Genomic DNA, 19,907 nt, shown 5'->3' with positions numbered 1-19,907 from the left:
GAAAGTTGGCATATTTTCATTTGTAACTTTGCAAAAATTCTAATTTTATTCTAAAACAGGCACTGTGCTAGAAGCTGGGGCCTCAGAGGCGAGGAAGACAAACACGATTTTCCTGTCTAGTGGAGGAAGAAGGACGTTAAATCAATAACACAAATAAACATGCACCTAGAAATGGGGGCACAAAAAAAGGAAGGGTTTCACGGGAGATTATTTTTTGATTGAATTTCCAAGGAAGAGGTTTCTGAGTGAATATTAAACCAAGACCTAAAGGTTAAGTAGGAGGGGACAAGGGGAGTAAAAAGTGCAGGAAGGGCATTCTGGGTGTAGGGAGCGATTGGCAGGAGAGCCTTGAGGGGGGACATCACTTTTTTGGTCTGAATCACTAGAAGAGAAGCGTGTGGCTGCAGGGAGTTTATGAAAAGGGTGAGCACTATAAGATGAGGCTGGAGAAAGAGATGGGAGCCGCATAAGGCAGACCCATTTATCCTAATAATTATGAGAAAGCATTACCATGTTTTGAGCAAGAGTGGGATAGTGGGTTCCTGACATGGTCAGAGCTAAGTGATTATAGTATGGTAGTCCCCCCTTATCTGCAGTTTCGCAACCATAGTCCAAAAATATTAAATAGAAAATTCCAGAAATAAACAATTCATAAGTTTTAGAGTTGCGCGCCACTCTGAGTAGCGTGATCAAATCTCACGCCATCCCTTTCCGTTCCGCCCACAATGTGAATCATCCCTTTGTCCCGAGTATCCACACTGTATCTGCTACCCGCCTGTTAGTCATTTAGTAGGCGTCTCAGTTATCAGATCCACTGTCGAGGTACCTCAGTGCTTGTGTTCAAGTAACCATTATTTTATTGAATAATGGCTCCAAAGCACCATTAATCTCTTATTGGGCCTAATTTATAAATTAAACCTGATCACAGATGTGTACGGATAGGAAAAAACATAGTATATATAGGGTTCGGTAATGTCCCCAGTTTCAGGCATCTACTGGGGGGTCTTGGAATATATCTCCTGTAGATAAGGGAGGACTACTGTAATTACAACTTTATATATAAAGGATCTAATCAAGCATACTAACCATTTTCATTATCAAAAAGAAAGGCATCTGGGCCGGCCCCGTGGCTTAGCGGTTAAGTGCGCACGCTCTGCTGCTGGTGGCCCGGGTTCAGATCCCGGGTGCGCACCGACGCACCACTTCTCCGGCCATGCTGAGGCGGCGTCCCACATACAGCAACTAGAAGGATGTGCAGCTATGACATACAACTATCTGCTGGGGCTTTGGGGGAAAAAATAAATAAATAAAATTATAAAAAAAAAAAAAGAAAGGCATCTATGGCTGTATGGAGATAGATGATGGACAAACGTATCAGTGTATATACATGTATGTTACACATATATGTATACGTATAGATACACACATACATGCAAATTCAAAATTGAGTTTTAAACTATATTTTGAGATTAGGTTTAGAGTGTTTCTCTAAATTCCCATTATTATTACTCAAAACGTCTATGATTGAAGTTTAACTTTAAGATTCCAAGCTGATATTTTTTTTTTTGTTTTTTGAGGAAGAATAGCCCTGAGCCCTGAGCTAACAACTGCTGCCAATCCTTCTCATTTTAGCTGAGGAAGATTGACCCTGGGCTAATATCTGTGCCCATCTTCCTCTACTTTATATGGGACGCCGCCACAGCATGGCTTGATAAGCGGTGCGTAGGTCCACGCCCAGGATCCAAACCTGCAAACCCTGGGATGCCAGAGCGGCACACGCGAACTTAACTGCTACGCCACCAGGCCGGCCCCCAAGCTGATAGTGAGTTAGATGTTTAAGGAGTGGCTTGGGGGTAGAAAAAGACTCACAGGGAATAATCTGAAGACAGTAATCTGAGAATAATACAGACTTGGTAAACCATAATATCCATCTCTTTCCTTATATTTTAGGCTCAGACTTCATGTTATTTTGAAGATTTTCACTATAAAGAAAAGAAAACAAACCTAAATCTAAAACTGAGCCAGATAATAACTTCTGCAGTTGACATAACTATTTGAATAAGGAAAGGCTAGATTCACAAATAGCCCCATGACTTCATCCAAGGTAAGGAAGGCTGCATTCTCCTCCAAGAGGTTGCTTCACGTGGCCCACTGTTGGCCTGCTTAGTCAGAGCCCCGTCTCTGAAATTACTGTGGATTGAACAGAACTGCCATATAATATAAGAAAGAAAAGGGCAAAGCTGATCTAAGGCCTTGGGTTCAATAGTCAAGGCTTACACTCTCCCCTTGTCCAATGCTGCTTCAACTTGTGTTGTGGTTTCAGGGATCCTAAGAACTCAGAAACAAAAAAGACCAGAGTCTGCTCCTTGTAATCAATGAGATTCTGGCCTGGGTCAGACCACCCAGGCGTGGATGGGACCATTTTCCTCATCTGAATTTAGAGAAGGGTAAATGAAAAATATATAAAAGGCCTACTAAAGAAGAATTATAGGGTCATCAGGGTAAATAAAAATTATGCACAAACAAAAGGAAATCCTTTCCTTTTCCAGCCCTACTCTGCAAGAATGGAGGGTACATTACATAGGGATAATGGAACATCTATAATATCCAAAACTGAATCACATAAATATAAAAAAAATTTGCAAGTATCACATGCATATGGCATAAAACTTTAGGATGTCCTCGAGATGAGCTGCCTCAACTTTTGAAATTCTCTCTTTTTTTGGAATCTAGTCACACTTTTCCTAAATTTGAGAAGCACAGAGAACTCCCAAATGTCCTTTTGCAAAACCTAAGGGGTATATATCTATGGTTTGGAAAAAACAGTGTTTGAATAAGAGTTGTTAATCTGTTGAATTTTCTGCATTTCCACACATATATGTGGAAGAATGTGATTTACATTCTTCATTTTCTCTTTTGTTTTGATTTTAATTGCATTTTTAAATTAAAACTCACCCAAGGAAAATCATCATCTTTTTTTCAACTTAAGCTGGTAAGAAACTAAGACTGCCAACACTGAAATGGTAATGTCCAGAAAATTCCAATGCCTATATAATTTTAAAGGAAAGATTGCATCTTTCAAAATAAATTCACTTCTATTATGAGAACATACCTGGGATATAAACCTAACACAAGAGGAAATTGAAATATTGATCTCATAGTTCAATGAACATAAAATCCATATTTATTTAGGCAATCACTCATTTTACAATTTCCCAGAACTGGTAGGATCTCTGGCATTGGCACCATTAATTTTTATAGCTCAGGTCTAAATAAATGTGAAGTGTGTGTGAGAGCATATGCTCCCGTTATGTGGTTTCCAATATAGTCAGAGAGATTTTTTATGAATACTGATACTAATTGAGAATGATACTGGTTATACTTTTTAAGCCCTTCCTATGGCCAGGCAGTATGCTAAATACTTCTGGTATAGTGTATTTAAATCCTCACAACATCTTGTGAACAAGTATCATTATATTTATTTAACAGTTGAGTTCAGCGAGGCTTAAAGAGGTTAGAGTTGACTTTCCCAAGGTTACTCCACTACTAAATTGGGATTAGAATTCTGACTAATCTGACTGATGGAAGAGTATTGGTAATGTTTAAAAAAATTGGTTAACACACCCTTGACTATATATTTGTAAAACAAATATGCACTATCATCTATAAAGGCAAATTATTCTTTGACAGTATGGTAACTAGAGTCAGATCACCTTATTGCAAAGCCAGTTTCTGCTACTTGGGTAAGTAATTCAATTTCTCTGTAACTAAATTTCAATATCTGTAAAAAGAAGTTTGTAATAGTATTACTTCATAGGGATTTTGTGGGGATTAAATGAAATAATCTCCCTGAAACACACTGCCTGATACAAATAATACATTTGATACATGGTAGCTATTATTATTATACCTATTATTAATTATTATTATTACTACTATGTTTCTATTAGAGGAGATGGGAGCACACATCAACACAACTTCAACGAAGTTGAATGAAATATTTTATGGCTCTGTAATTCCATGCTGCTTCCTCCGTGATCTCAGATACTTAAAAAGATCTCAAACGTTTCTATCTTTATATCTCAACCAGGACAGACTTACAAAGGATAATCCCCAGTAGATTGTATCTATGGAACTGCAGGGTTTCAGCTTCTACAGAGTTCACTGCCCAAGGGATAGGGGAAATATTCCAATCGTTAATTGGATTTTTTTCCCAACTTTCTTGCCTTTCACATAATATCTTCCTGGGTTGAGTCTAAATTAACTGAGCTTCTTTTGGGTGCTCAGCATCACGCATTTTCCATGGCTACTTTCTTGTCACATTTTTTTCCCTCAAGACTCAGGAAATTAACTTATTTGGGAACTTCTTTTCTCTGCAGGGAGAGATGCTGCAAGTGATAGCCACCGTGAAGTTGTAAAGCTGATGGCTTCAAAATATTTGGGCAGAGGGATAAAAAAGTTATAACAACTGGTTTAATAACTCAGCTCTCCCTGAGTTTTAAGTATGTATATTGCTTTCCTGGACTTCCTAAGAATCATTTGATTGACTACTGGGTGGAGGTGATTTGTACACATAAATAAAACCATCCAGAGGGTTCTTGGTTTGGGGTACCTGTAGTAATGTAGACATATAGCTTTATTTAGTTAGATTATTTTCCTAAATAAAACTAGTCTTTAAGATGAAGTACTCTTAAAGACTCTAAGGAGATCAACTTTTAAAAATATTGAAAGTGGAGGGAAGAGGGAAGAAAATCTGAAAGAATGTATGAGAAAGAGAACTGAAAATTTTAAATCACTATGGTTTGGTAGTTTATTGTCCAGTGAACAATTGCTGTTAGTAATTATTGATCAAATACCTATTGGGAGCAAGTCCCCCTGTTAAGTTTACTGGAGTTTTTAAAAAGATGAGATGATTCTGACTTTGAAAAGCTCGTAGTCTTTGGGAGATAGAATCTGATAAGCAAGTACTGGGTAGAAAATGAGGATGGTCACAAGAAAGAAATAGGTGAAGCACAAATGAAAAAAATTGAGAGGAGAAAGAGGAAGTGATGACACTTAAATTCAGCCTTAAAGGATGGTAAGGTTTTTGTTTGGGTGAGACAGTGGAAGAGAAGAGGAAAATGTTGGAGCCAAGTCTGCATGCATACATGTTTGAGAAGCGTGGGCAACAGTGGTAGTTTGATTTGACCAGAGTGAAGGGTATATGAAAAAAGCCAAGAGAAAAAAGGATGGAAATGATGTTTGGTCATGATGGGAGATCTGACATGCTATTGTAGAAGTAAAAATCATGCTTGTTGTGGCACTTGTGGTCGCAGTTCTTTACTGCTACAGAGAGATCCCCGTAGAGTGTCTCTTTCATTCACAAAGATGAGAATTATAAGGGAGTTTTATGGTTCTTTGGTGTTCTGTTTCCCACCTTTGTGACATTGTTTCAAATGGCCTTGCTATGTTAAGATTTGGATCAACAAAGAAAGTTCTTTTTTCAGGAAATGATTGTTATAACCCCAAAATTCATGGTCTAGGATAGCTCTTACAAAGTCATTAGACCTTAATTGTTTTATATATTGCAGGATCTAACTTGTGAATTCTGTCTGCCCTGTATTCCTTCATGTTCCCCTTTGATCTTTCCTTAGTATAAGGGAACTAAGAGAGGACCATTTTAATTCCTCAGTTAATTTTTCTGTCCTTCCTTTTGGCAGGTAAAATATTTAACCTGCTTAGATTTCTACACATGGATAATGTTGAATATTTCCCCTTAGATCCCTCTCTCATCCACACTTGCATTTGTCTTGCCACTGTTACTGCCCTTCAATGCCTCATCATCTTCCTGCCTCTTAATTCAAATACTGCCTAAGGAAATGGCAGTTTATAGGGTTGCTCATGGGTCTTTAGGGTCAGTGGAGACTACCTGAAATCCTGAATGATGACTCATAAGAATGCCAAAGGTCTGCTGTTCACTGAACAGTGAACAGATATTACCAGGAATTTGTGATGTTCTAGTCACTTTATAGAGATGATTTAGCAAAAATCAAAACAAATGGGAAATCACTCTTCTTGTGGAGATTATCCTCAAGTGGGGAAGAAGAAAACACATACACAGCCACCTAGGTGCTTATAAAATCCAACTGAGAAACAAATGAGAGAAGAATCTAATGTAATTTGTGCTGACTGGGTGGTCATGGAAGACTTCTCTGAAGAAGTGACTTTTATGCAGAGATCTGAGTGCCATGAAGAAGCTATCCTTGTTCAGGGATGTCAGCCAAAAACCAGAGCTGGACAGTAGTTAAAGCAACAAAAATAGATTTTATTTAGGACTATTGCAATAGGGGAAAAGAGACTTCAATATAGAACCAGGCTTAATTCTGAATATAGCAGCGGCAAGTGGAAACTTATAGCCAAGGAGTAGGGTGGGGGTCAGTAGATGGAAAGTTACTAAGAGGAAACAGGGGTAAGGAAGTTTCTGACTAAACTGACCTAATAGGATTCTTGCTGAAGACAGGCCAGGGTGATCAGTTATCAAAGGTGATCAGATATTGAGGGCAGGGGGTTCTGGTTAAACTGATTTCATCAGAGTTATTACTAAAATTGGATTTTACAAGGAAGTACACAGATAGGCCTAAAGGAAGGTTCAGGAGGCTGACTACTGTTTGGTCAAACAAAGAATTTTTTTTGACAGTTATGGAACCTAATACTTTAGCATACTGTCCAACTGGGATCATTCATGTGGAACAGTCCCTCTCCGTGATGGATACGTTGCCTCCAGTTCCTTCTAGACTTATGTAAAGTATGGAATGGCAGGTGGGATCTGTGAAACTGCAGTAGCGTAGCCAAGGAAATGCCTGCAGCACAGCCACCATTTCTGTGCTTTATGAGTGGGCTATGTCTAAAGGGCATCCCATGACGAGAGCAGGGGGAGAGTGATTGGGAAGCAAGATACCACCCTGGGATGGAAATATCAAACTAGACATTTATGATAAACATTGTGAACAGTGGCTGGTGTCTCCTTGGGAATGCTGGCTGTCTGGCTGGACTGACTCCCATGAAATGGTGTTGCTGTGGTGAATTTTCCCTGGTACAGTACCGGCCTTCAATCTATAAGCTCAGAAACTCTGTCATCAGATGTCCAGAGTAACCAAGATGTCATAGTAGCCAAGCTCAAAAGAGATGGGTGTATGTCTCCGTCTGTTCAGGCTGCTATAACAAAGTATCACAGACTGGGTAACTAACAAACAACAGAAATTTATTTTTCACAGTTCTGGAGGTTGGAAGTCCAAGATCAGAGTGCCAACATGGTTGTGTTCTAGTTGGGTTTTAGGTTGCAAATGGCCGACCTCTCACGTATCTTCACATGGTAGAAGGGGCTAGGAAGCTCGCTGAGGTCTCTTTCATAAGAATATTAATTCCATTCGTGAGGGCTCCACACTCATCAACTAATCATTTTACAAAGGCCCCGTCTTCTAACACCATCACATTGGGTGTTAAGATCCAACATGTGAATTTGGAGGGGACACCAACATTCAGACCATAGCAGTGTATGAAATCAGAATTCCACCTGGCTTATTTCTAATGAGAAACATGTGCATAATATTTTGGAAATCAAAATTATTAAAAAGTTTCTTGATGAATCTGAAGTTAGAAAAAGAAGGATTCAAAAGAGCCATATATGTAGTGCTGCAGGCTCCACTAGCATGCTGAGTCCATCCTCACAACTGGGATGTAACAGAGGACCAGATTCCCTGGGCACTGCTGTGGGGGGCCAACACGTTTTGCTCTGTGAGTCTCCTGTTTTTATGTTCCCTGTGGCTGGAAAGCTCCCCTCTGGATGTTCTTCCTTTACATATGTTAATACCTTCACTCTGATTTCAGTCTGGTCTTTTTGACCAGAAAGTATGTAATCTCCTTTTATATCTCTTCTCTGTATCATCCTGTGGTGATTTTATAATACTCAGAAGGCAATCTTACTTTCTTAATTTCTCTGATCTGGAAGGATGCTTTCTGTTTCCTCAGGGTGCACGCTGTACCCTAGTTCTATGAAAATAACAATAGCATTTTCTATGAGATATCCACGCAAACAGGAAATTAATTTTGAGATTTCTTAAAGTTATGTGTTGTTGTGCAATAAACCAACTCAAAATGCTATGGCTCAAAACAGCAACAATTTATTACTTCTTCTTATTCTGTGAGTTGACTTGGGTGGTTCTGCTACTCTGTGTGACATTGGTTGACGTCTCTCATTTGACCGTATTCAGCTGGCAGTTGGGATGGGTTGGAAGGTCCAGGAAGGTCTCACTCACATGTCTGAGCTGTCTTTCTCTTCCATGTGGCCTCTTCACATGACTAGGTTGAACTTCTTCATAGCACGTTGGTCTAAGTGGTCTCACATGTCAATTGGCTTTTGAGATTGAGGAAGTGCAAGTTGTCAGTTCTCTTAAGTCCAAGACTCAGAATATCCCTTCTGCCACATTCTAGTGGTCAAGGTATGTCAAAAGGCCAGCCCTGATTTGAAGAGAGGGAGACAGACTCTACCTATTGATAGGTGGAAGTCATACAAGTAGGGAAGGAATCGAGGGTGGCTATCTTCAAAAACTGTCTACCACAATTTACCTTCTAGCTACAATATTTCCAAAAGGCAAAATACTCTCACCCTCTTGTGCAAACCCTCTTGTTTCCTTGCATTACAATATCAGCTTGAATTCCTGGATTTTATCATCTGAATCATGCCCATGTGCCATGAGGCTCCTTGAGTGCAACTCTTCATATGCGAAGGCCTGTGATCTAAAAGTACATTTTATTTGTCCTACAAAACCCGACACAGACTGGCAGGTCAGGAGCAGGAAAGCTGCAATGTACAGGCCTGCTCAAAAAAGTTGGGGCTGGAGGTTGTAGAGGCACATAGAAGTCACTGGCTCATAGTGATTCAAAAGTCACACACATGTGCCCAGTTCTCCCTATTCCAAGGGCAGAAAATACTGCTTTATTAGGACCCAGTTCTGCTCTCTGGTTTTGGCTCTCTGTGGCTCTTGGCTTTGCTCTCTGAGCTCTGAAATCTGGTCTCTATCCTTTTTTGTCCATAAGAAATGACCTGTATCTGAGCTGTATCTGAATAGTTTTCTCAGCTCTCTTCCAGCCCTGAAACATTTGGGAGCCCAAAGTCTTTTTAAATTTAAATTTGAACTGTCTCTGTCCCTTTTAGTCAAAGTTGACAAAGCTCCTTTACAATTTTTGTGGTCTTCCTATGAATCAAATTATACTCTATTTCATTAGACAAAAGACAGAAACACAAATTGTTTTGAGACAGGCCTCTCTTTCCTCAGAGTTATGGTCAGGGTGCTGTGGGATAACAAAGATTCTTAAAAGATTCTTTCAGTTCGCTGTCTTAAATCTTTGAGAGATCTCAACAAGGGATCTTATAGCCACACCCTTAATTTGACTTTTACCTCAAGGCCACATTTTACTGGCAGAGCTCTGAATCTGACCTTTGCCCTGAGGTCATTTTTTTTCATTGAAAACCTTTGAGCATTGAAAACTGTGCTCAGAGAAGGCTTCATGGCAAATCCTGTGTTGGAACTACAGTAGTGCCCTTTATCCACGGTTTTGCCTTCTGCGGTTTCAGTTACCCACGGTCAAGTGCGGTCTGAAAATATTGAATGGAAAATTCCAGAAATAAACAATTCATAAGTTTTAAATTGCACACTATTCTGAGTAGTGTGATGAAATCTCGTGTCTTGCTACTCGGTCCGGTGTGGGACATGAATGTTCACTTTGTCCAGTGTATCTACACTGTATGCACTACCCTCCTATTAGTCACTCAGCAGCTGTCTGGGTTCTCAGATCGACTGTCACAGTGCTGTGTTCAAGTAACCCTTATTTTACCTAATAATGTCCCTAAATCTCAAGAGTAGTGATGCTGGTCATTGGGATATGCCAAAGAGAAGCCGTAAAGTGCTTTCTTTAAGCAAAAAGGTGGAAGTTTTTGACTTAATAAAGAAAGAAAAAAATTCCTATGCTGAGATTGCTAAGATCTACGGTAACTTTTATTACAGATATTGTTGTCATTGTTCTATTTTATTATTAGTTATTGTTGTTACTCTCTTACTGTGCCTAATTTATAAACTGAACTTTATCATAGGTATATATGCATAAGGAAAAACATAGTATATACAAGATTTGGTACCATCCCCAGTGTCAGCCGTCTACTGGAGGTCTTGGAACATATCCCCTGTGGATAAGGGGGGACTACTGTATTTCCTTTCATTTTTGCTCAAGAACTGAATATTTCCTTCCTCAGTGCCCCTATTTCTCTAGCAATCCCTTCCCATACATGGCTAAAACAAGCCAACTGACACTTTCACATCCTTCTGGAACTCTCCTTAGTCAGGTCTACCAATTCATTGGGTACATTTTATATTTTCTACATTACCACAGGCAACAGTCTTGCCAATTTTTCATCAATCTATAACTCAGTGCTTCTTTTTTCTGGCCTCCAGCAATAATTTTCTCCCCAACTTTTCAGCCTCCCAGTAGTCTCCTTGCTGTCCTTCATGCCTCTGCCATTACCCAGTCCCAACCAGTCCCAAAGCCAAGGCACAAGTTCTAGATTTTTGTTACAGCAGCACGGTACTTCTGGTACAGTTTCAGATATGTATACATGCCCAACAAACTACCCCAAAATTTAGAGACCTAAAAGCAATGATCATATTGGCTCATAATCCTATGGGTCAGGAACTCATAGGGCATGGTGGGGATGACTTGTCACGGTCTGCTGTCTTATCTGGGATGGCTCAAATAACTGGAGGGGTGACTAGTACAGCTTTACCGAAGTCATATGGCTGGGATTTCATTTTCATTATTGATTGAGTTTCTTGGTTCTTTTCCCCCTGGCTAGCTTGGGCTTCCTCACAGATGAAGATCGCAGAAACGGTGATCTCAGAGTAGTCAGACTTCTTTCATGGTGCCTGGCTTTTTTTGGGAGAAGGTGAAAGCTGCCGTATTCAGGGAGAGAAGAAATAGACTCCACTTCTTAAAGGATAGAAAAGTATGCACATACAGGAAGGGAAAAAATTGATGGGGTCTTCCTGAAGACTAAAACCCAGAGATTTTCTGCTTTAGGATTGTTCAAACATTCCTCATCATATCCTATAAGAGATATGTGAGACCTAGGAAATATCTATAAATAAATATTGTTTCAAGAAACAACCTTCGTTCTTATATGAAATGTACTCATATTTTCTAATCTATTTCAATTCATTTTTTCCAAATGTTGGTTACAAACTCCAATTTATTTTATAACTAATGGGTTGAGATGAGCAATTCAAAAAACAGTGGTTCTGATTAAAGTCCCTTATTATCTATATGACAAAACTGAGTATAAATAAAAATACACTTCAAAGTAATTTGCCCAAAGTTATGCAGCTTGACTGAGGCAAAATAGAGATTAGAATCATGTCTTCTAGCTTAAGCCAAGACTGTTTCAGTCCCATTCAACTTTAAGACCACACTGTTGAGCCAGTTTAACGTCTAACATTGTTTGTTTCCATCTAAACTTTGATCTGAGTTCTCTGTTTTCATTGTCGCCAGATCCAGGACAATAACACAGGTCCTACAACACCAAATCCAATCCTTTTTGTACATTATCACACTTTCTTGGTCCTACGGTAAACAGACCACGGGCATTAGCAACTCCCATCCCTTTACAAACACCTTAATTTATTTTATTTTATTTTATTTTGTGAGATCAGCCAATCCTGCCAATCCTCCTTTTTTTTTTTTTTTTTTTTTGCTGAGGAAGACTGGCCCTGGGCTAACATCCTTGCCCATCTTCCTCCACTTTATATGGGACGCTGCCACAGCATGGCTTGACAAGCAGCACGTCAGTGTGCACCCGGGATCCGAACCTGCGAACCCCAGGCCGCCACAGCGGAGTGCATGCTCTTAACCACTTGCGCCACCAGGCCAGCCCCACAAACACCTTAATGTAAAAAAATAAAATAAAAAAGGAACAATCTTTTGGCTGGTATTGTGGAGCTTGTGACTGTGAAAATAAAAATATCCCTCAAACCCTTGGAATTGTGAGTTGTGAAAAGAGAGTTATTGTGAGCACAATTCTGCTGAAAGTGGGAAATGTGTCTCTCACTTTCCAGAATCAGCCAGTTCCAGTATCACACAGTGTGGACATTACTTCTGTTCATTGGACTCTCATTTCCTGGTTTGAATTACCTATTTAAATATACCTCTATGACCAGAGCCACGAAGTTATGGTTCTGCCATTATAGCACGGGCTGAGAAGACCTTTAAAAATGATGCTTTATGCCATATACAAAATAATGAATTACAGAGCTTTATTCTTCTATTGGTTTCCTATGTTTTAAAATATATAAAAGATTGGATTGAAATTATGAGATTTTTAAATTTTTTTAAAAAGTATTGATAAGGAATTTATATTTCTTCATCAATAATATACAGAATTTGGGCTAGATAATCTTTACAAGTCCTTCGAATTCTGGGATTCTGTGGCCAAAGAAACTTTCCAGGAAGAGAAATACTCACCCGTGTTGTGTCTCATTTTTCCACTTTTTGGGTCAAGAACATCTACAGATACTAAAGAATGGTTTTACATTATACTTTTTTTTTAATAAGGAAGAAATTATTTCAGAAGGATTGGTTGACAAAGGACATGGTGAATTTCCAAAATTAACTGTGAAAGGCAGATCGTCTGGGCCTGACTGAAAGCCATGCATAACCTTTGTGCTCAGATATCTCATTTCAAAAATGTCACTTTCTGCTTATTCAATGCTGCCTTCATTATACTATTTTAAGCACTAAAATTTGTGTTCTGGAGCTGAACAGGAATTATTGTTTCTATCTTTGGGCCTATTAGAAATAATTCAAAATTCATTCAAGAGCAATAAAAATCATCTTTTTATTATGGCTGAATTTAGTTAAATGTTGAAATTTGCAATGTAATTTTTATTGTCTTTTATCAGCATTATTTCAGCATCTATGTACACAAATCAAGACTATTTTTAAGTACCTTCTAAAGAAATGACCTTTTAAACATGAATTTTTCTTTAATTTTTAATTCCCTAGAGTGAGGTTAAAGTAGAATAAATTATATGACAATGTTGTTTAAAATTTCAGACTTTGCTTTATACAGGTAAACATAAGGGGGAAAAAGCATGTATGACAGTTGAAACAAATTTTCATTGCTCCCTGAATTATTTACTCACTACTTGGACTAAGGTAAAACTAGATGATAAATGGCAAATGGAGAGGAAAATCAGTTTATTAGAAAAGAAATGGTTTCCTCCTCTGATTTTCCAGAGAGAACCATGAGATTGCAAGGGGGAGGTGGAATGGGTAGCAGATATTGCCTGGAAAAAAATTATCCCAATATTGAAGGAGTGAATCTGTTTATTCCTCCCGATCATCTGTAATTTGCTTAACACTTTACTCTCTAAATAATCCTCAATCCTCTCGTTTCAAATTTGGATCAATACAAAGGAAGAGGATCAGGAAACAAAACATGCTTGAGTTATATGGATCTGACTGCATCAGGCTCTTTTCACCATATAGGGAAGAGGAGAGAGAAGAAGCTTGCCTGGGTAATGAAGGATTGCTTGGGCATGGTTGGCTGAAGAAATGCTGTGGCTGGTGGGCAGCAGGACAGAGTGGAGCAAGGAGTCAATATGCCAAAGCAAATAACAGCAGCAAACTAAAAACATCTGGAAAATGGGTCGGCATCAAATAGTGTGTGCTTTGGCACAAATCAGAGATTGGAGAGTCAGATTGAGAAGAAGAACCAGAATAACAGGCCAAGTGGTGGAAGGGTGCGCCTGAGTGGGTACCTGTGTAGAGCATCTCCGTATTCAGCTTTAATATGTTCCTGTGACATGGTTTTAGGCGGTGAGGAGGTATAGGGCAGGGGCAGGTGAAAATTACATTTAAAAGACTGGAGAGGAATTGTATTCATTCTCAAAATAAAGCTAGTTAAAGTATTCCAATGTCTGTGGTTGAAATTAAAGTGGGTGCTCATCATTCAACTGTACAGGGTATTTACATAGGGCTCAGTAAATATACTGTTGTCTAGGTCAGCTCAAATTGCCATAACAAAATACCATAGACTGGGTGGCTTAAACAACAGATATTTATTTTCTTATAGTTCTTGAGGCCAGAAGTCCAAAATCAAGATGCCAGCATGATTGGTTTCTGGTGTGAGCTCTCTTCCTGACTTGTAGATAGCCACCTTCTTTCTCACTGTGTCCTTACATGGTGGAGAGAATGGGAGAGTGAGCATGCTCTCTGGTGTCTCTTCTTTTTTTTTTTTCAGTGAGGAAGATTGGCCCTAAGCTAACATCTGTTGCCAATCTTTTTGCTTGAGGAAGATTGTGGCTGAGCTAACATCTGTGCCAATCTTCCTCTATTTTTGTACGTGGGATGCTGCCACAGCATGGCTTGATGAGCGGTGCATACATCTGCGCCTGGGATCCGAACCCGAGAACCCTGGGCTGCTAAAGTGGAGCACACGAACTTAACCACTACGCCACTGGGCCAGCCCCTGGTGTCTCTTCTTATAAGGGCCCTAATCCCATCAAGAGGACCTAACCCTCCTGACCTCACCTAAACCTAATTATTTCCCAAAGGCCCCATCTCCAAATACCATCACACGAGGGGTTAGGACCTCAACATATGAATGGGGGAGGGGGAGGGCACAATTCAGTCCACAGCAACTGTCAATTTTGATCATCTCAGAGTCACCATACGAGTCACATATTATATTTTATTCCCCTTGTTAGACAATATCTGTACTGTCATGTGCCCCATAACGACGTCTCAGTCAAATATGGACTATATTTACGATGGTGGTCTCATAAGATTAGTACCATATAGCCTAGGTGTGTCGTAAGCTATACCATCTAGGTTTGTGTAATTATGTTCTATGATGTTCGCACAATGACAAAATTGCCTAATGATGCATTCCTCAGAACGTACCCCCACCATTAAGCGATGCATGACTGTACACATTAAAATAATCAATAAAAGACTGCAGATCTGAAAGTTATTAAATGCTCATGCCATGTAATTTTAGAGTTACATTTGGTTTGGCATTGAAATTGTCCTCATGATACAAATGATTGTCCAAATTCCTTCTTAATGAGTAGTTGTTCTACCTCAATTATAACCATGTTGTGTTCTAGAATAGAAACGTATTTGTCTTAAATCATTTCACAGATATCTAGGGTATTTATTTCATTTTTTTCCATTTCTTTTGGCAAACAAAATGAAGTGTCATTTGCTCCCAGTTTGAGTGTAGCCCAAGCCTTGGTCTTGCTCATTCCAAAGGCCACCTTCTAACCTAAGTGGGAAGAGGGATGTTGGCTCCAGGGTTGTTCATGAGGCTGCTGCTTCCCTGAATATCGTGTCACTCCCAGCTCTACTATTGACTCCTCACTGCCTGGGAATCTTGGGCTATGGTCTCCCGTCAATGCAGTGCTGCTACCTAGGCTTGGGCTCAGCAAATGCTTGAATTCCACCTGTCCTGTTATTTTTCTCCATACAACTATCAGAGTTTAGGTTGGAATATCAGACTTTAGTGAAGGGTCAAAGAAAACGAAAGTGAATTATGATTTAGGAGGGAGAAAAAATGAAATCATATTCCAAATATGATTGTTCCCATATAATGCATTATCCATCTCATGGACACACATTAATTGCTAGCTTTAGGTTAACCCTGCATTCACAGAGCACCTCGCTATTCAGACTCCTTTCCTCTAAGGATTCCCCCAACCCCACACCATCCAATCCCTAGAACCCAACAGTCAGTGACAAATATTTTCCAAGAGTCTGAGTTACTTGAGTTACTTAGCCTACAATGATACCGTGAGGTGGAGGATGGCAGGAAACAAGCTTCAGAACAATAGTTTGGGTGGGCTTTTATTCTTCTAAGTCCTGACTTTTTCAAAGTCCCTCTAGTACTAAGTCAACTTTGTTCATTGATTTACAGTTTTACTTCATTCAGGCTCAGATTCTTTATGTAATCTGATGACTTATTTAAATCATATGAAAATTAACATACACGGTAGATTTCAAAACCAGTAAAATTCATGACCAATGGGAGATGCAGAGAAGAACTATTGGTCACTTTGGGTCCCTTGTAAAGAATCGTCTGGATAGTTTCCACCCTATATATATCTAGGCTTTTCTCTTTGGGCACTAAAAGACACCTTTGCTATACCCTCCTGGAAAATGACATCTAATTTTTCCTAGTATGGGTTAAAGGAAAAGTCGAGATACATTACGAACTTTCCCTTCAAAAAGCTGTTTGATTGTAGTGAGTAAAAGCATCATCATAGGCACAGTGGAACAGAATATTTGAAAGCAAGAATGTCCCAGAAAAGGGAGAGAGAGCCACTTCTAGAATATTTAATTGGTTCTCTTTCTCTGAAGGCATGATTGACGTGTACAGCAGACACCTAACTAATCTTTGCCTCTCCTTTAGTAAGTTTTAGAAAAGTTCCGGTCATAAGTATGCTAGTTGAAAAAAAGGAGATTTCAGGTGTTTCCTGATTTGTGCCTCGAGATCCCTCTCCCTTAAGGCTGCAAATTATAGAGAAGTTTGTTATTTTCTCATAGTTTTACACCTCTAAGTCATACTGTCAACTTACATTATAAGCTACCATTTACCACTAGCAACTGCATTCTGCCACATTGCATAATAATGATAATCATTGTAATCATATATCAACACAATGAGATAATGAGATAATAACAAGACTCCAGGACCTTCCTTGCATGCTAAACAATTGATTTCAGTCACAGACATGTTGCCAGCCTGTTCCACCCTACTGTACAGTTAAGTCAGAAATTTATGCTCCATCACAAGGGGTGCTTCGAGCAGGCTGTGGGATGCACCAGTACACATATCTGTTGTGAGTTTCCAGAAGTTATTCTTGAAGCTTACACATCATTCCCTGGATTACTCTCTTGTAAAACTCTCGAGGGGGGTCTGACGTGTCAGTGGACCATATCTAATAAATTCATTCCAAGACAGCATTTGGGACATCATAGGAGATCTTATGAACAGAAACAGACAACTCCACCGTAATCAACAATACCTGGAGATTTGGAGATTAACTTGTCTAGCCTCACAAGATTTTCACATCAATTTCCCCTGAAGTATCAGACCCATCTGTAGAGTAGTTATTTATCTGAACCAAGAGAGAGAGATTAAGTCTAGCAGGCTGGGACATTTTTATGCTAAATGAAAGCAAGATGTGATCATGTGCAATAGCCACATCACTACAAAGGCTCAATCCTCATGGTATTTTTGTGACCATTTGTGATAACAGAAACTCTAGATTTTTTTCCCCTGAGTTTCTCGCTTAATTCTTGGAGGTTAATCTTTATGAAATTTGTGATTGTTTTTCTCCAACATGTTTCATCTGAAGGTTTCTATTTAGAAATTCTAAGGCAGAGGGACAAATAGTTCTGGTCTTAATGCATTTATCAGTGTTGGATTATTAATATTAGTTTGAAGATAAATATTGCTATTGTTGTGTCATCAGGTTTTTCTAAATATGGTAAATGTTTGACTTTTGTTTGATTTTTAGTTTGAGTCTTAAGCTGGAAATGAAGCAGACTACCCCTCCCATCAAAAGTTGATAGTAGTAAACCCAAGTGCAAATCATTTTTGAAAGCTATCCTGTTGCACTCATCTATTTTACCTTTTATTTTCCTTCTTTTAGTGTCGGCCAAACCAAGACCCCACAGTGATGAATATTCAAAGAAGATTCCTCCTCCGAAACCGAAACGGAACCCCAACACTCAGCTTAGCACATCTTTTGATGAAACGTATATCAAAAAGCACGGGCCCAGGAGGACGTCGCTCACGCGGGACTCTTCCCTGTCCCAGGTCAGCAGCCCGGCGGGGGACCCCGAGGAGGAGGAGCCCGTGTACATCGAGATGGTGGGGAACATTCTCAGAGACTTCAGGAAAGAGGATGACGATCAGAGTGAGGCCGTCTACGAGGAAATGAAATACCCCATTTTTGACGATCTAGGCCAAGACTCCAAATGTGACCTTGACCATCACAGTTGTTCTTCACAGTGTGCTACTCCCACGGTGCCTGACTTGGACTTCGCCAAGTCCTCAGTGCCATGTACTCCAAAGGGTTTGCTTTGTGACATCCCCCCGCCCTTTCCCAACTTGCTCTCCCACAGACCCCCGCTGCTGGTGTTCCCGCCAGCTCCTGTGCAGTGCTCCCCCAACTCCGATGAGTCTCCGCTCACCCCGCTGGAGGTCACAAAGCTTCCTGTGCTGGAAAACGTGTCTTATATGAAACAGCAGGCCGGAGCATCTCCATCCGCGCTGCCCTCTCATGCCCCCGGCCATGCTAAACTGGAGAAAGACCAGACCGGAGCCCTAGGACCTGTTCCTGCTGCTTCTGTGCTCTCCTCGTCCCCTCCCCCGCCGTCCACTTTGTACCGAACGCAGTCTCCCCACGGCTACCCTAAAAGTCACTCGGCCTCCCCATCCCCGGTGAGCATGGGGAGGTCCCTGACGCCGCTCAGCCTCAAAAGGCCTCCGCCCTATGATGCCGTGCATTCAGGCAGCCTCTCAAGGAGCTCTCCATCAGTGCCTCATTCGACCACCAGACCGGTGTCGCAAGATGGGGGCAAGATGGTCAACGCTGCGGTGAACACCTACGGGGCGGCTCCGGGCGGCTCCCGGTCCAGAACACCCACGAGTCCCCTGGAAGAACTAACCAGCCTCTTTACCTCGGGACGAAGCCTGCTGAGGAAGTCGTCCAGCGGCCGCCGTTCTAAAGAGCCTGCCGAGAGTAAGTGCACAGATTATAGAGGAGCTAATGTATGTATGTAATTTATGACAAAAATAAAATGAAGCCCACTATATACACATAAGGCATGTAGTACGTGAACTTCAGTCCTTTCAGTTGAAATCTCAAAATTTATTTTACTTTTGCCATGCTAAAGAAAATAGTGTGTTCTGAAGGCACTAACAATGACAATCTGAGCGATATAACATATCTAATTAAAAAGAATTTTTTAAAATAAAATATAAAATCTAAATTCTAGAAAGTCTGAGAAAGAAAACATCCCTATGGAATTTTTAGTCAAATTATCTTGATTTGGGGGGAAAATTATACTTTCGAACACGGAATTGATAAATGTTAAAATTTATCTTTATCTTATATTAAAAATCTTCTTGAGCAAATCTGTATTAGAAAGGCTTTGCTGGAAAGAAAGCAATTCAGGTAGAATTTAGTACCTTTTTTTTTAACATAATGAGTGATTTTCTCCGCGTGCTTCATGTTATATTGTTACCTTCGCTCTAAACTAGAATAGGCTTATTTCCCTTTTAATAGCCATGGTAATTAGCATCTTATTCCTATGGTACTCTTCCTAGACCTATTGATATATAAATTAAGGAAAAATCGCTAAGTGATAAATAGGTGGTGAACATTATATTTACCACTGAATTTCAAAGACCAGGAAATGTCTCTTTCTGAATGACTAGTCCTTTTGTGAGCCTCAAATCACTCCATAAGTGTATAGTAAAGTCAAGACAGATTGCGGTTTTCTCGATGTCCATCTCATTAAATTACACTGATTTCCCTTATTTAAAAATGCCTTAAGCACTTAAGCTGATAATTAATCATTTACATCTCAAATGATCCCACTACATGGTTTTGTTATTTATCCAATCATACAGTCACACTGAGGACCTTCTGCAGAGGAAAGGAAATCTTCAATACTTCGCATAATGAAGATGATGATAGCATTCCTCAGATAATTAATATTCATTGGTAGTTGTAAGCCACTTATCTTGTCTTTTTTTTTTTCTTTACCCAGATTGGTTTATGAAAGCATTAGCTGCTTAAATAATCCTC

The 19,907-nt window shown here is 39.8% G+C and overlaps 1 protein-coding gene across 1 annotated transcript in view; it reads left to right on the top strand.

Moving 5' to 3' along the window:
* Positions 1 to 19,907, top strand: part of NYAP2 (neuronal tyrosine-phosphorylated phosphoinositide-3-kinase adaptor 2) — a 245,581-nt gene that overhangs the window by 126,480 nt on the left and 99,194 nt on the right. Inside the window, exon 3 of the mRNA XM_087424529.1 lies at positions 17,742 to 18,836. Coding sequence (XP_087280655.1) covers positions 17,742 to 18,836 — 1,095 coding nt within the window. The remainder of the gene's footprint in view (positions 1 to 17,741; positions 18,837 to 19,907) is intronic.

This window comes from Ceratotherium simum, chromosome 37 (genome assembly GCF_057802395.1).
Source record: "Ceratotherium simum simum isolate JZ-2026a chromosome 37, ASM5780239v1, whole genome shotgun sequence".
NCBI classification, from domain to species: Eukaryota; Metazoa; Chordata; class Mammalia; order Perissodactyla; family Rhinocerotidae; genus Ceratotherium; species Ceratotherium simum.
This window is presented reverse-complemented; position numbering and strand designations above follow the sequence as displayed.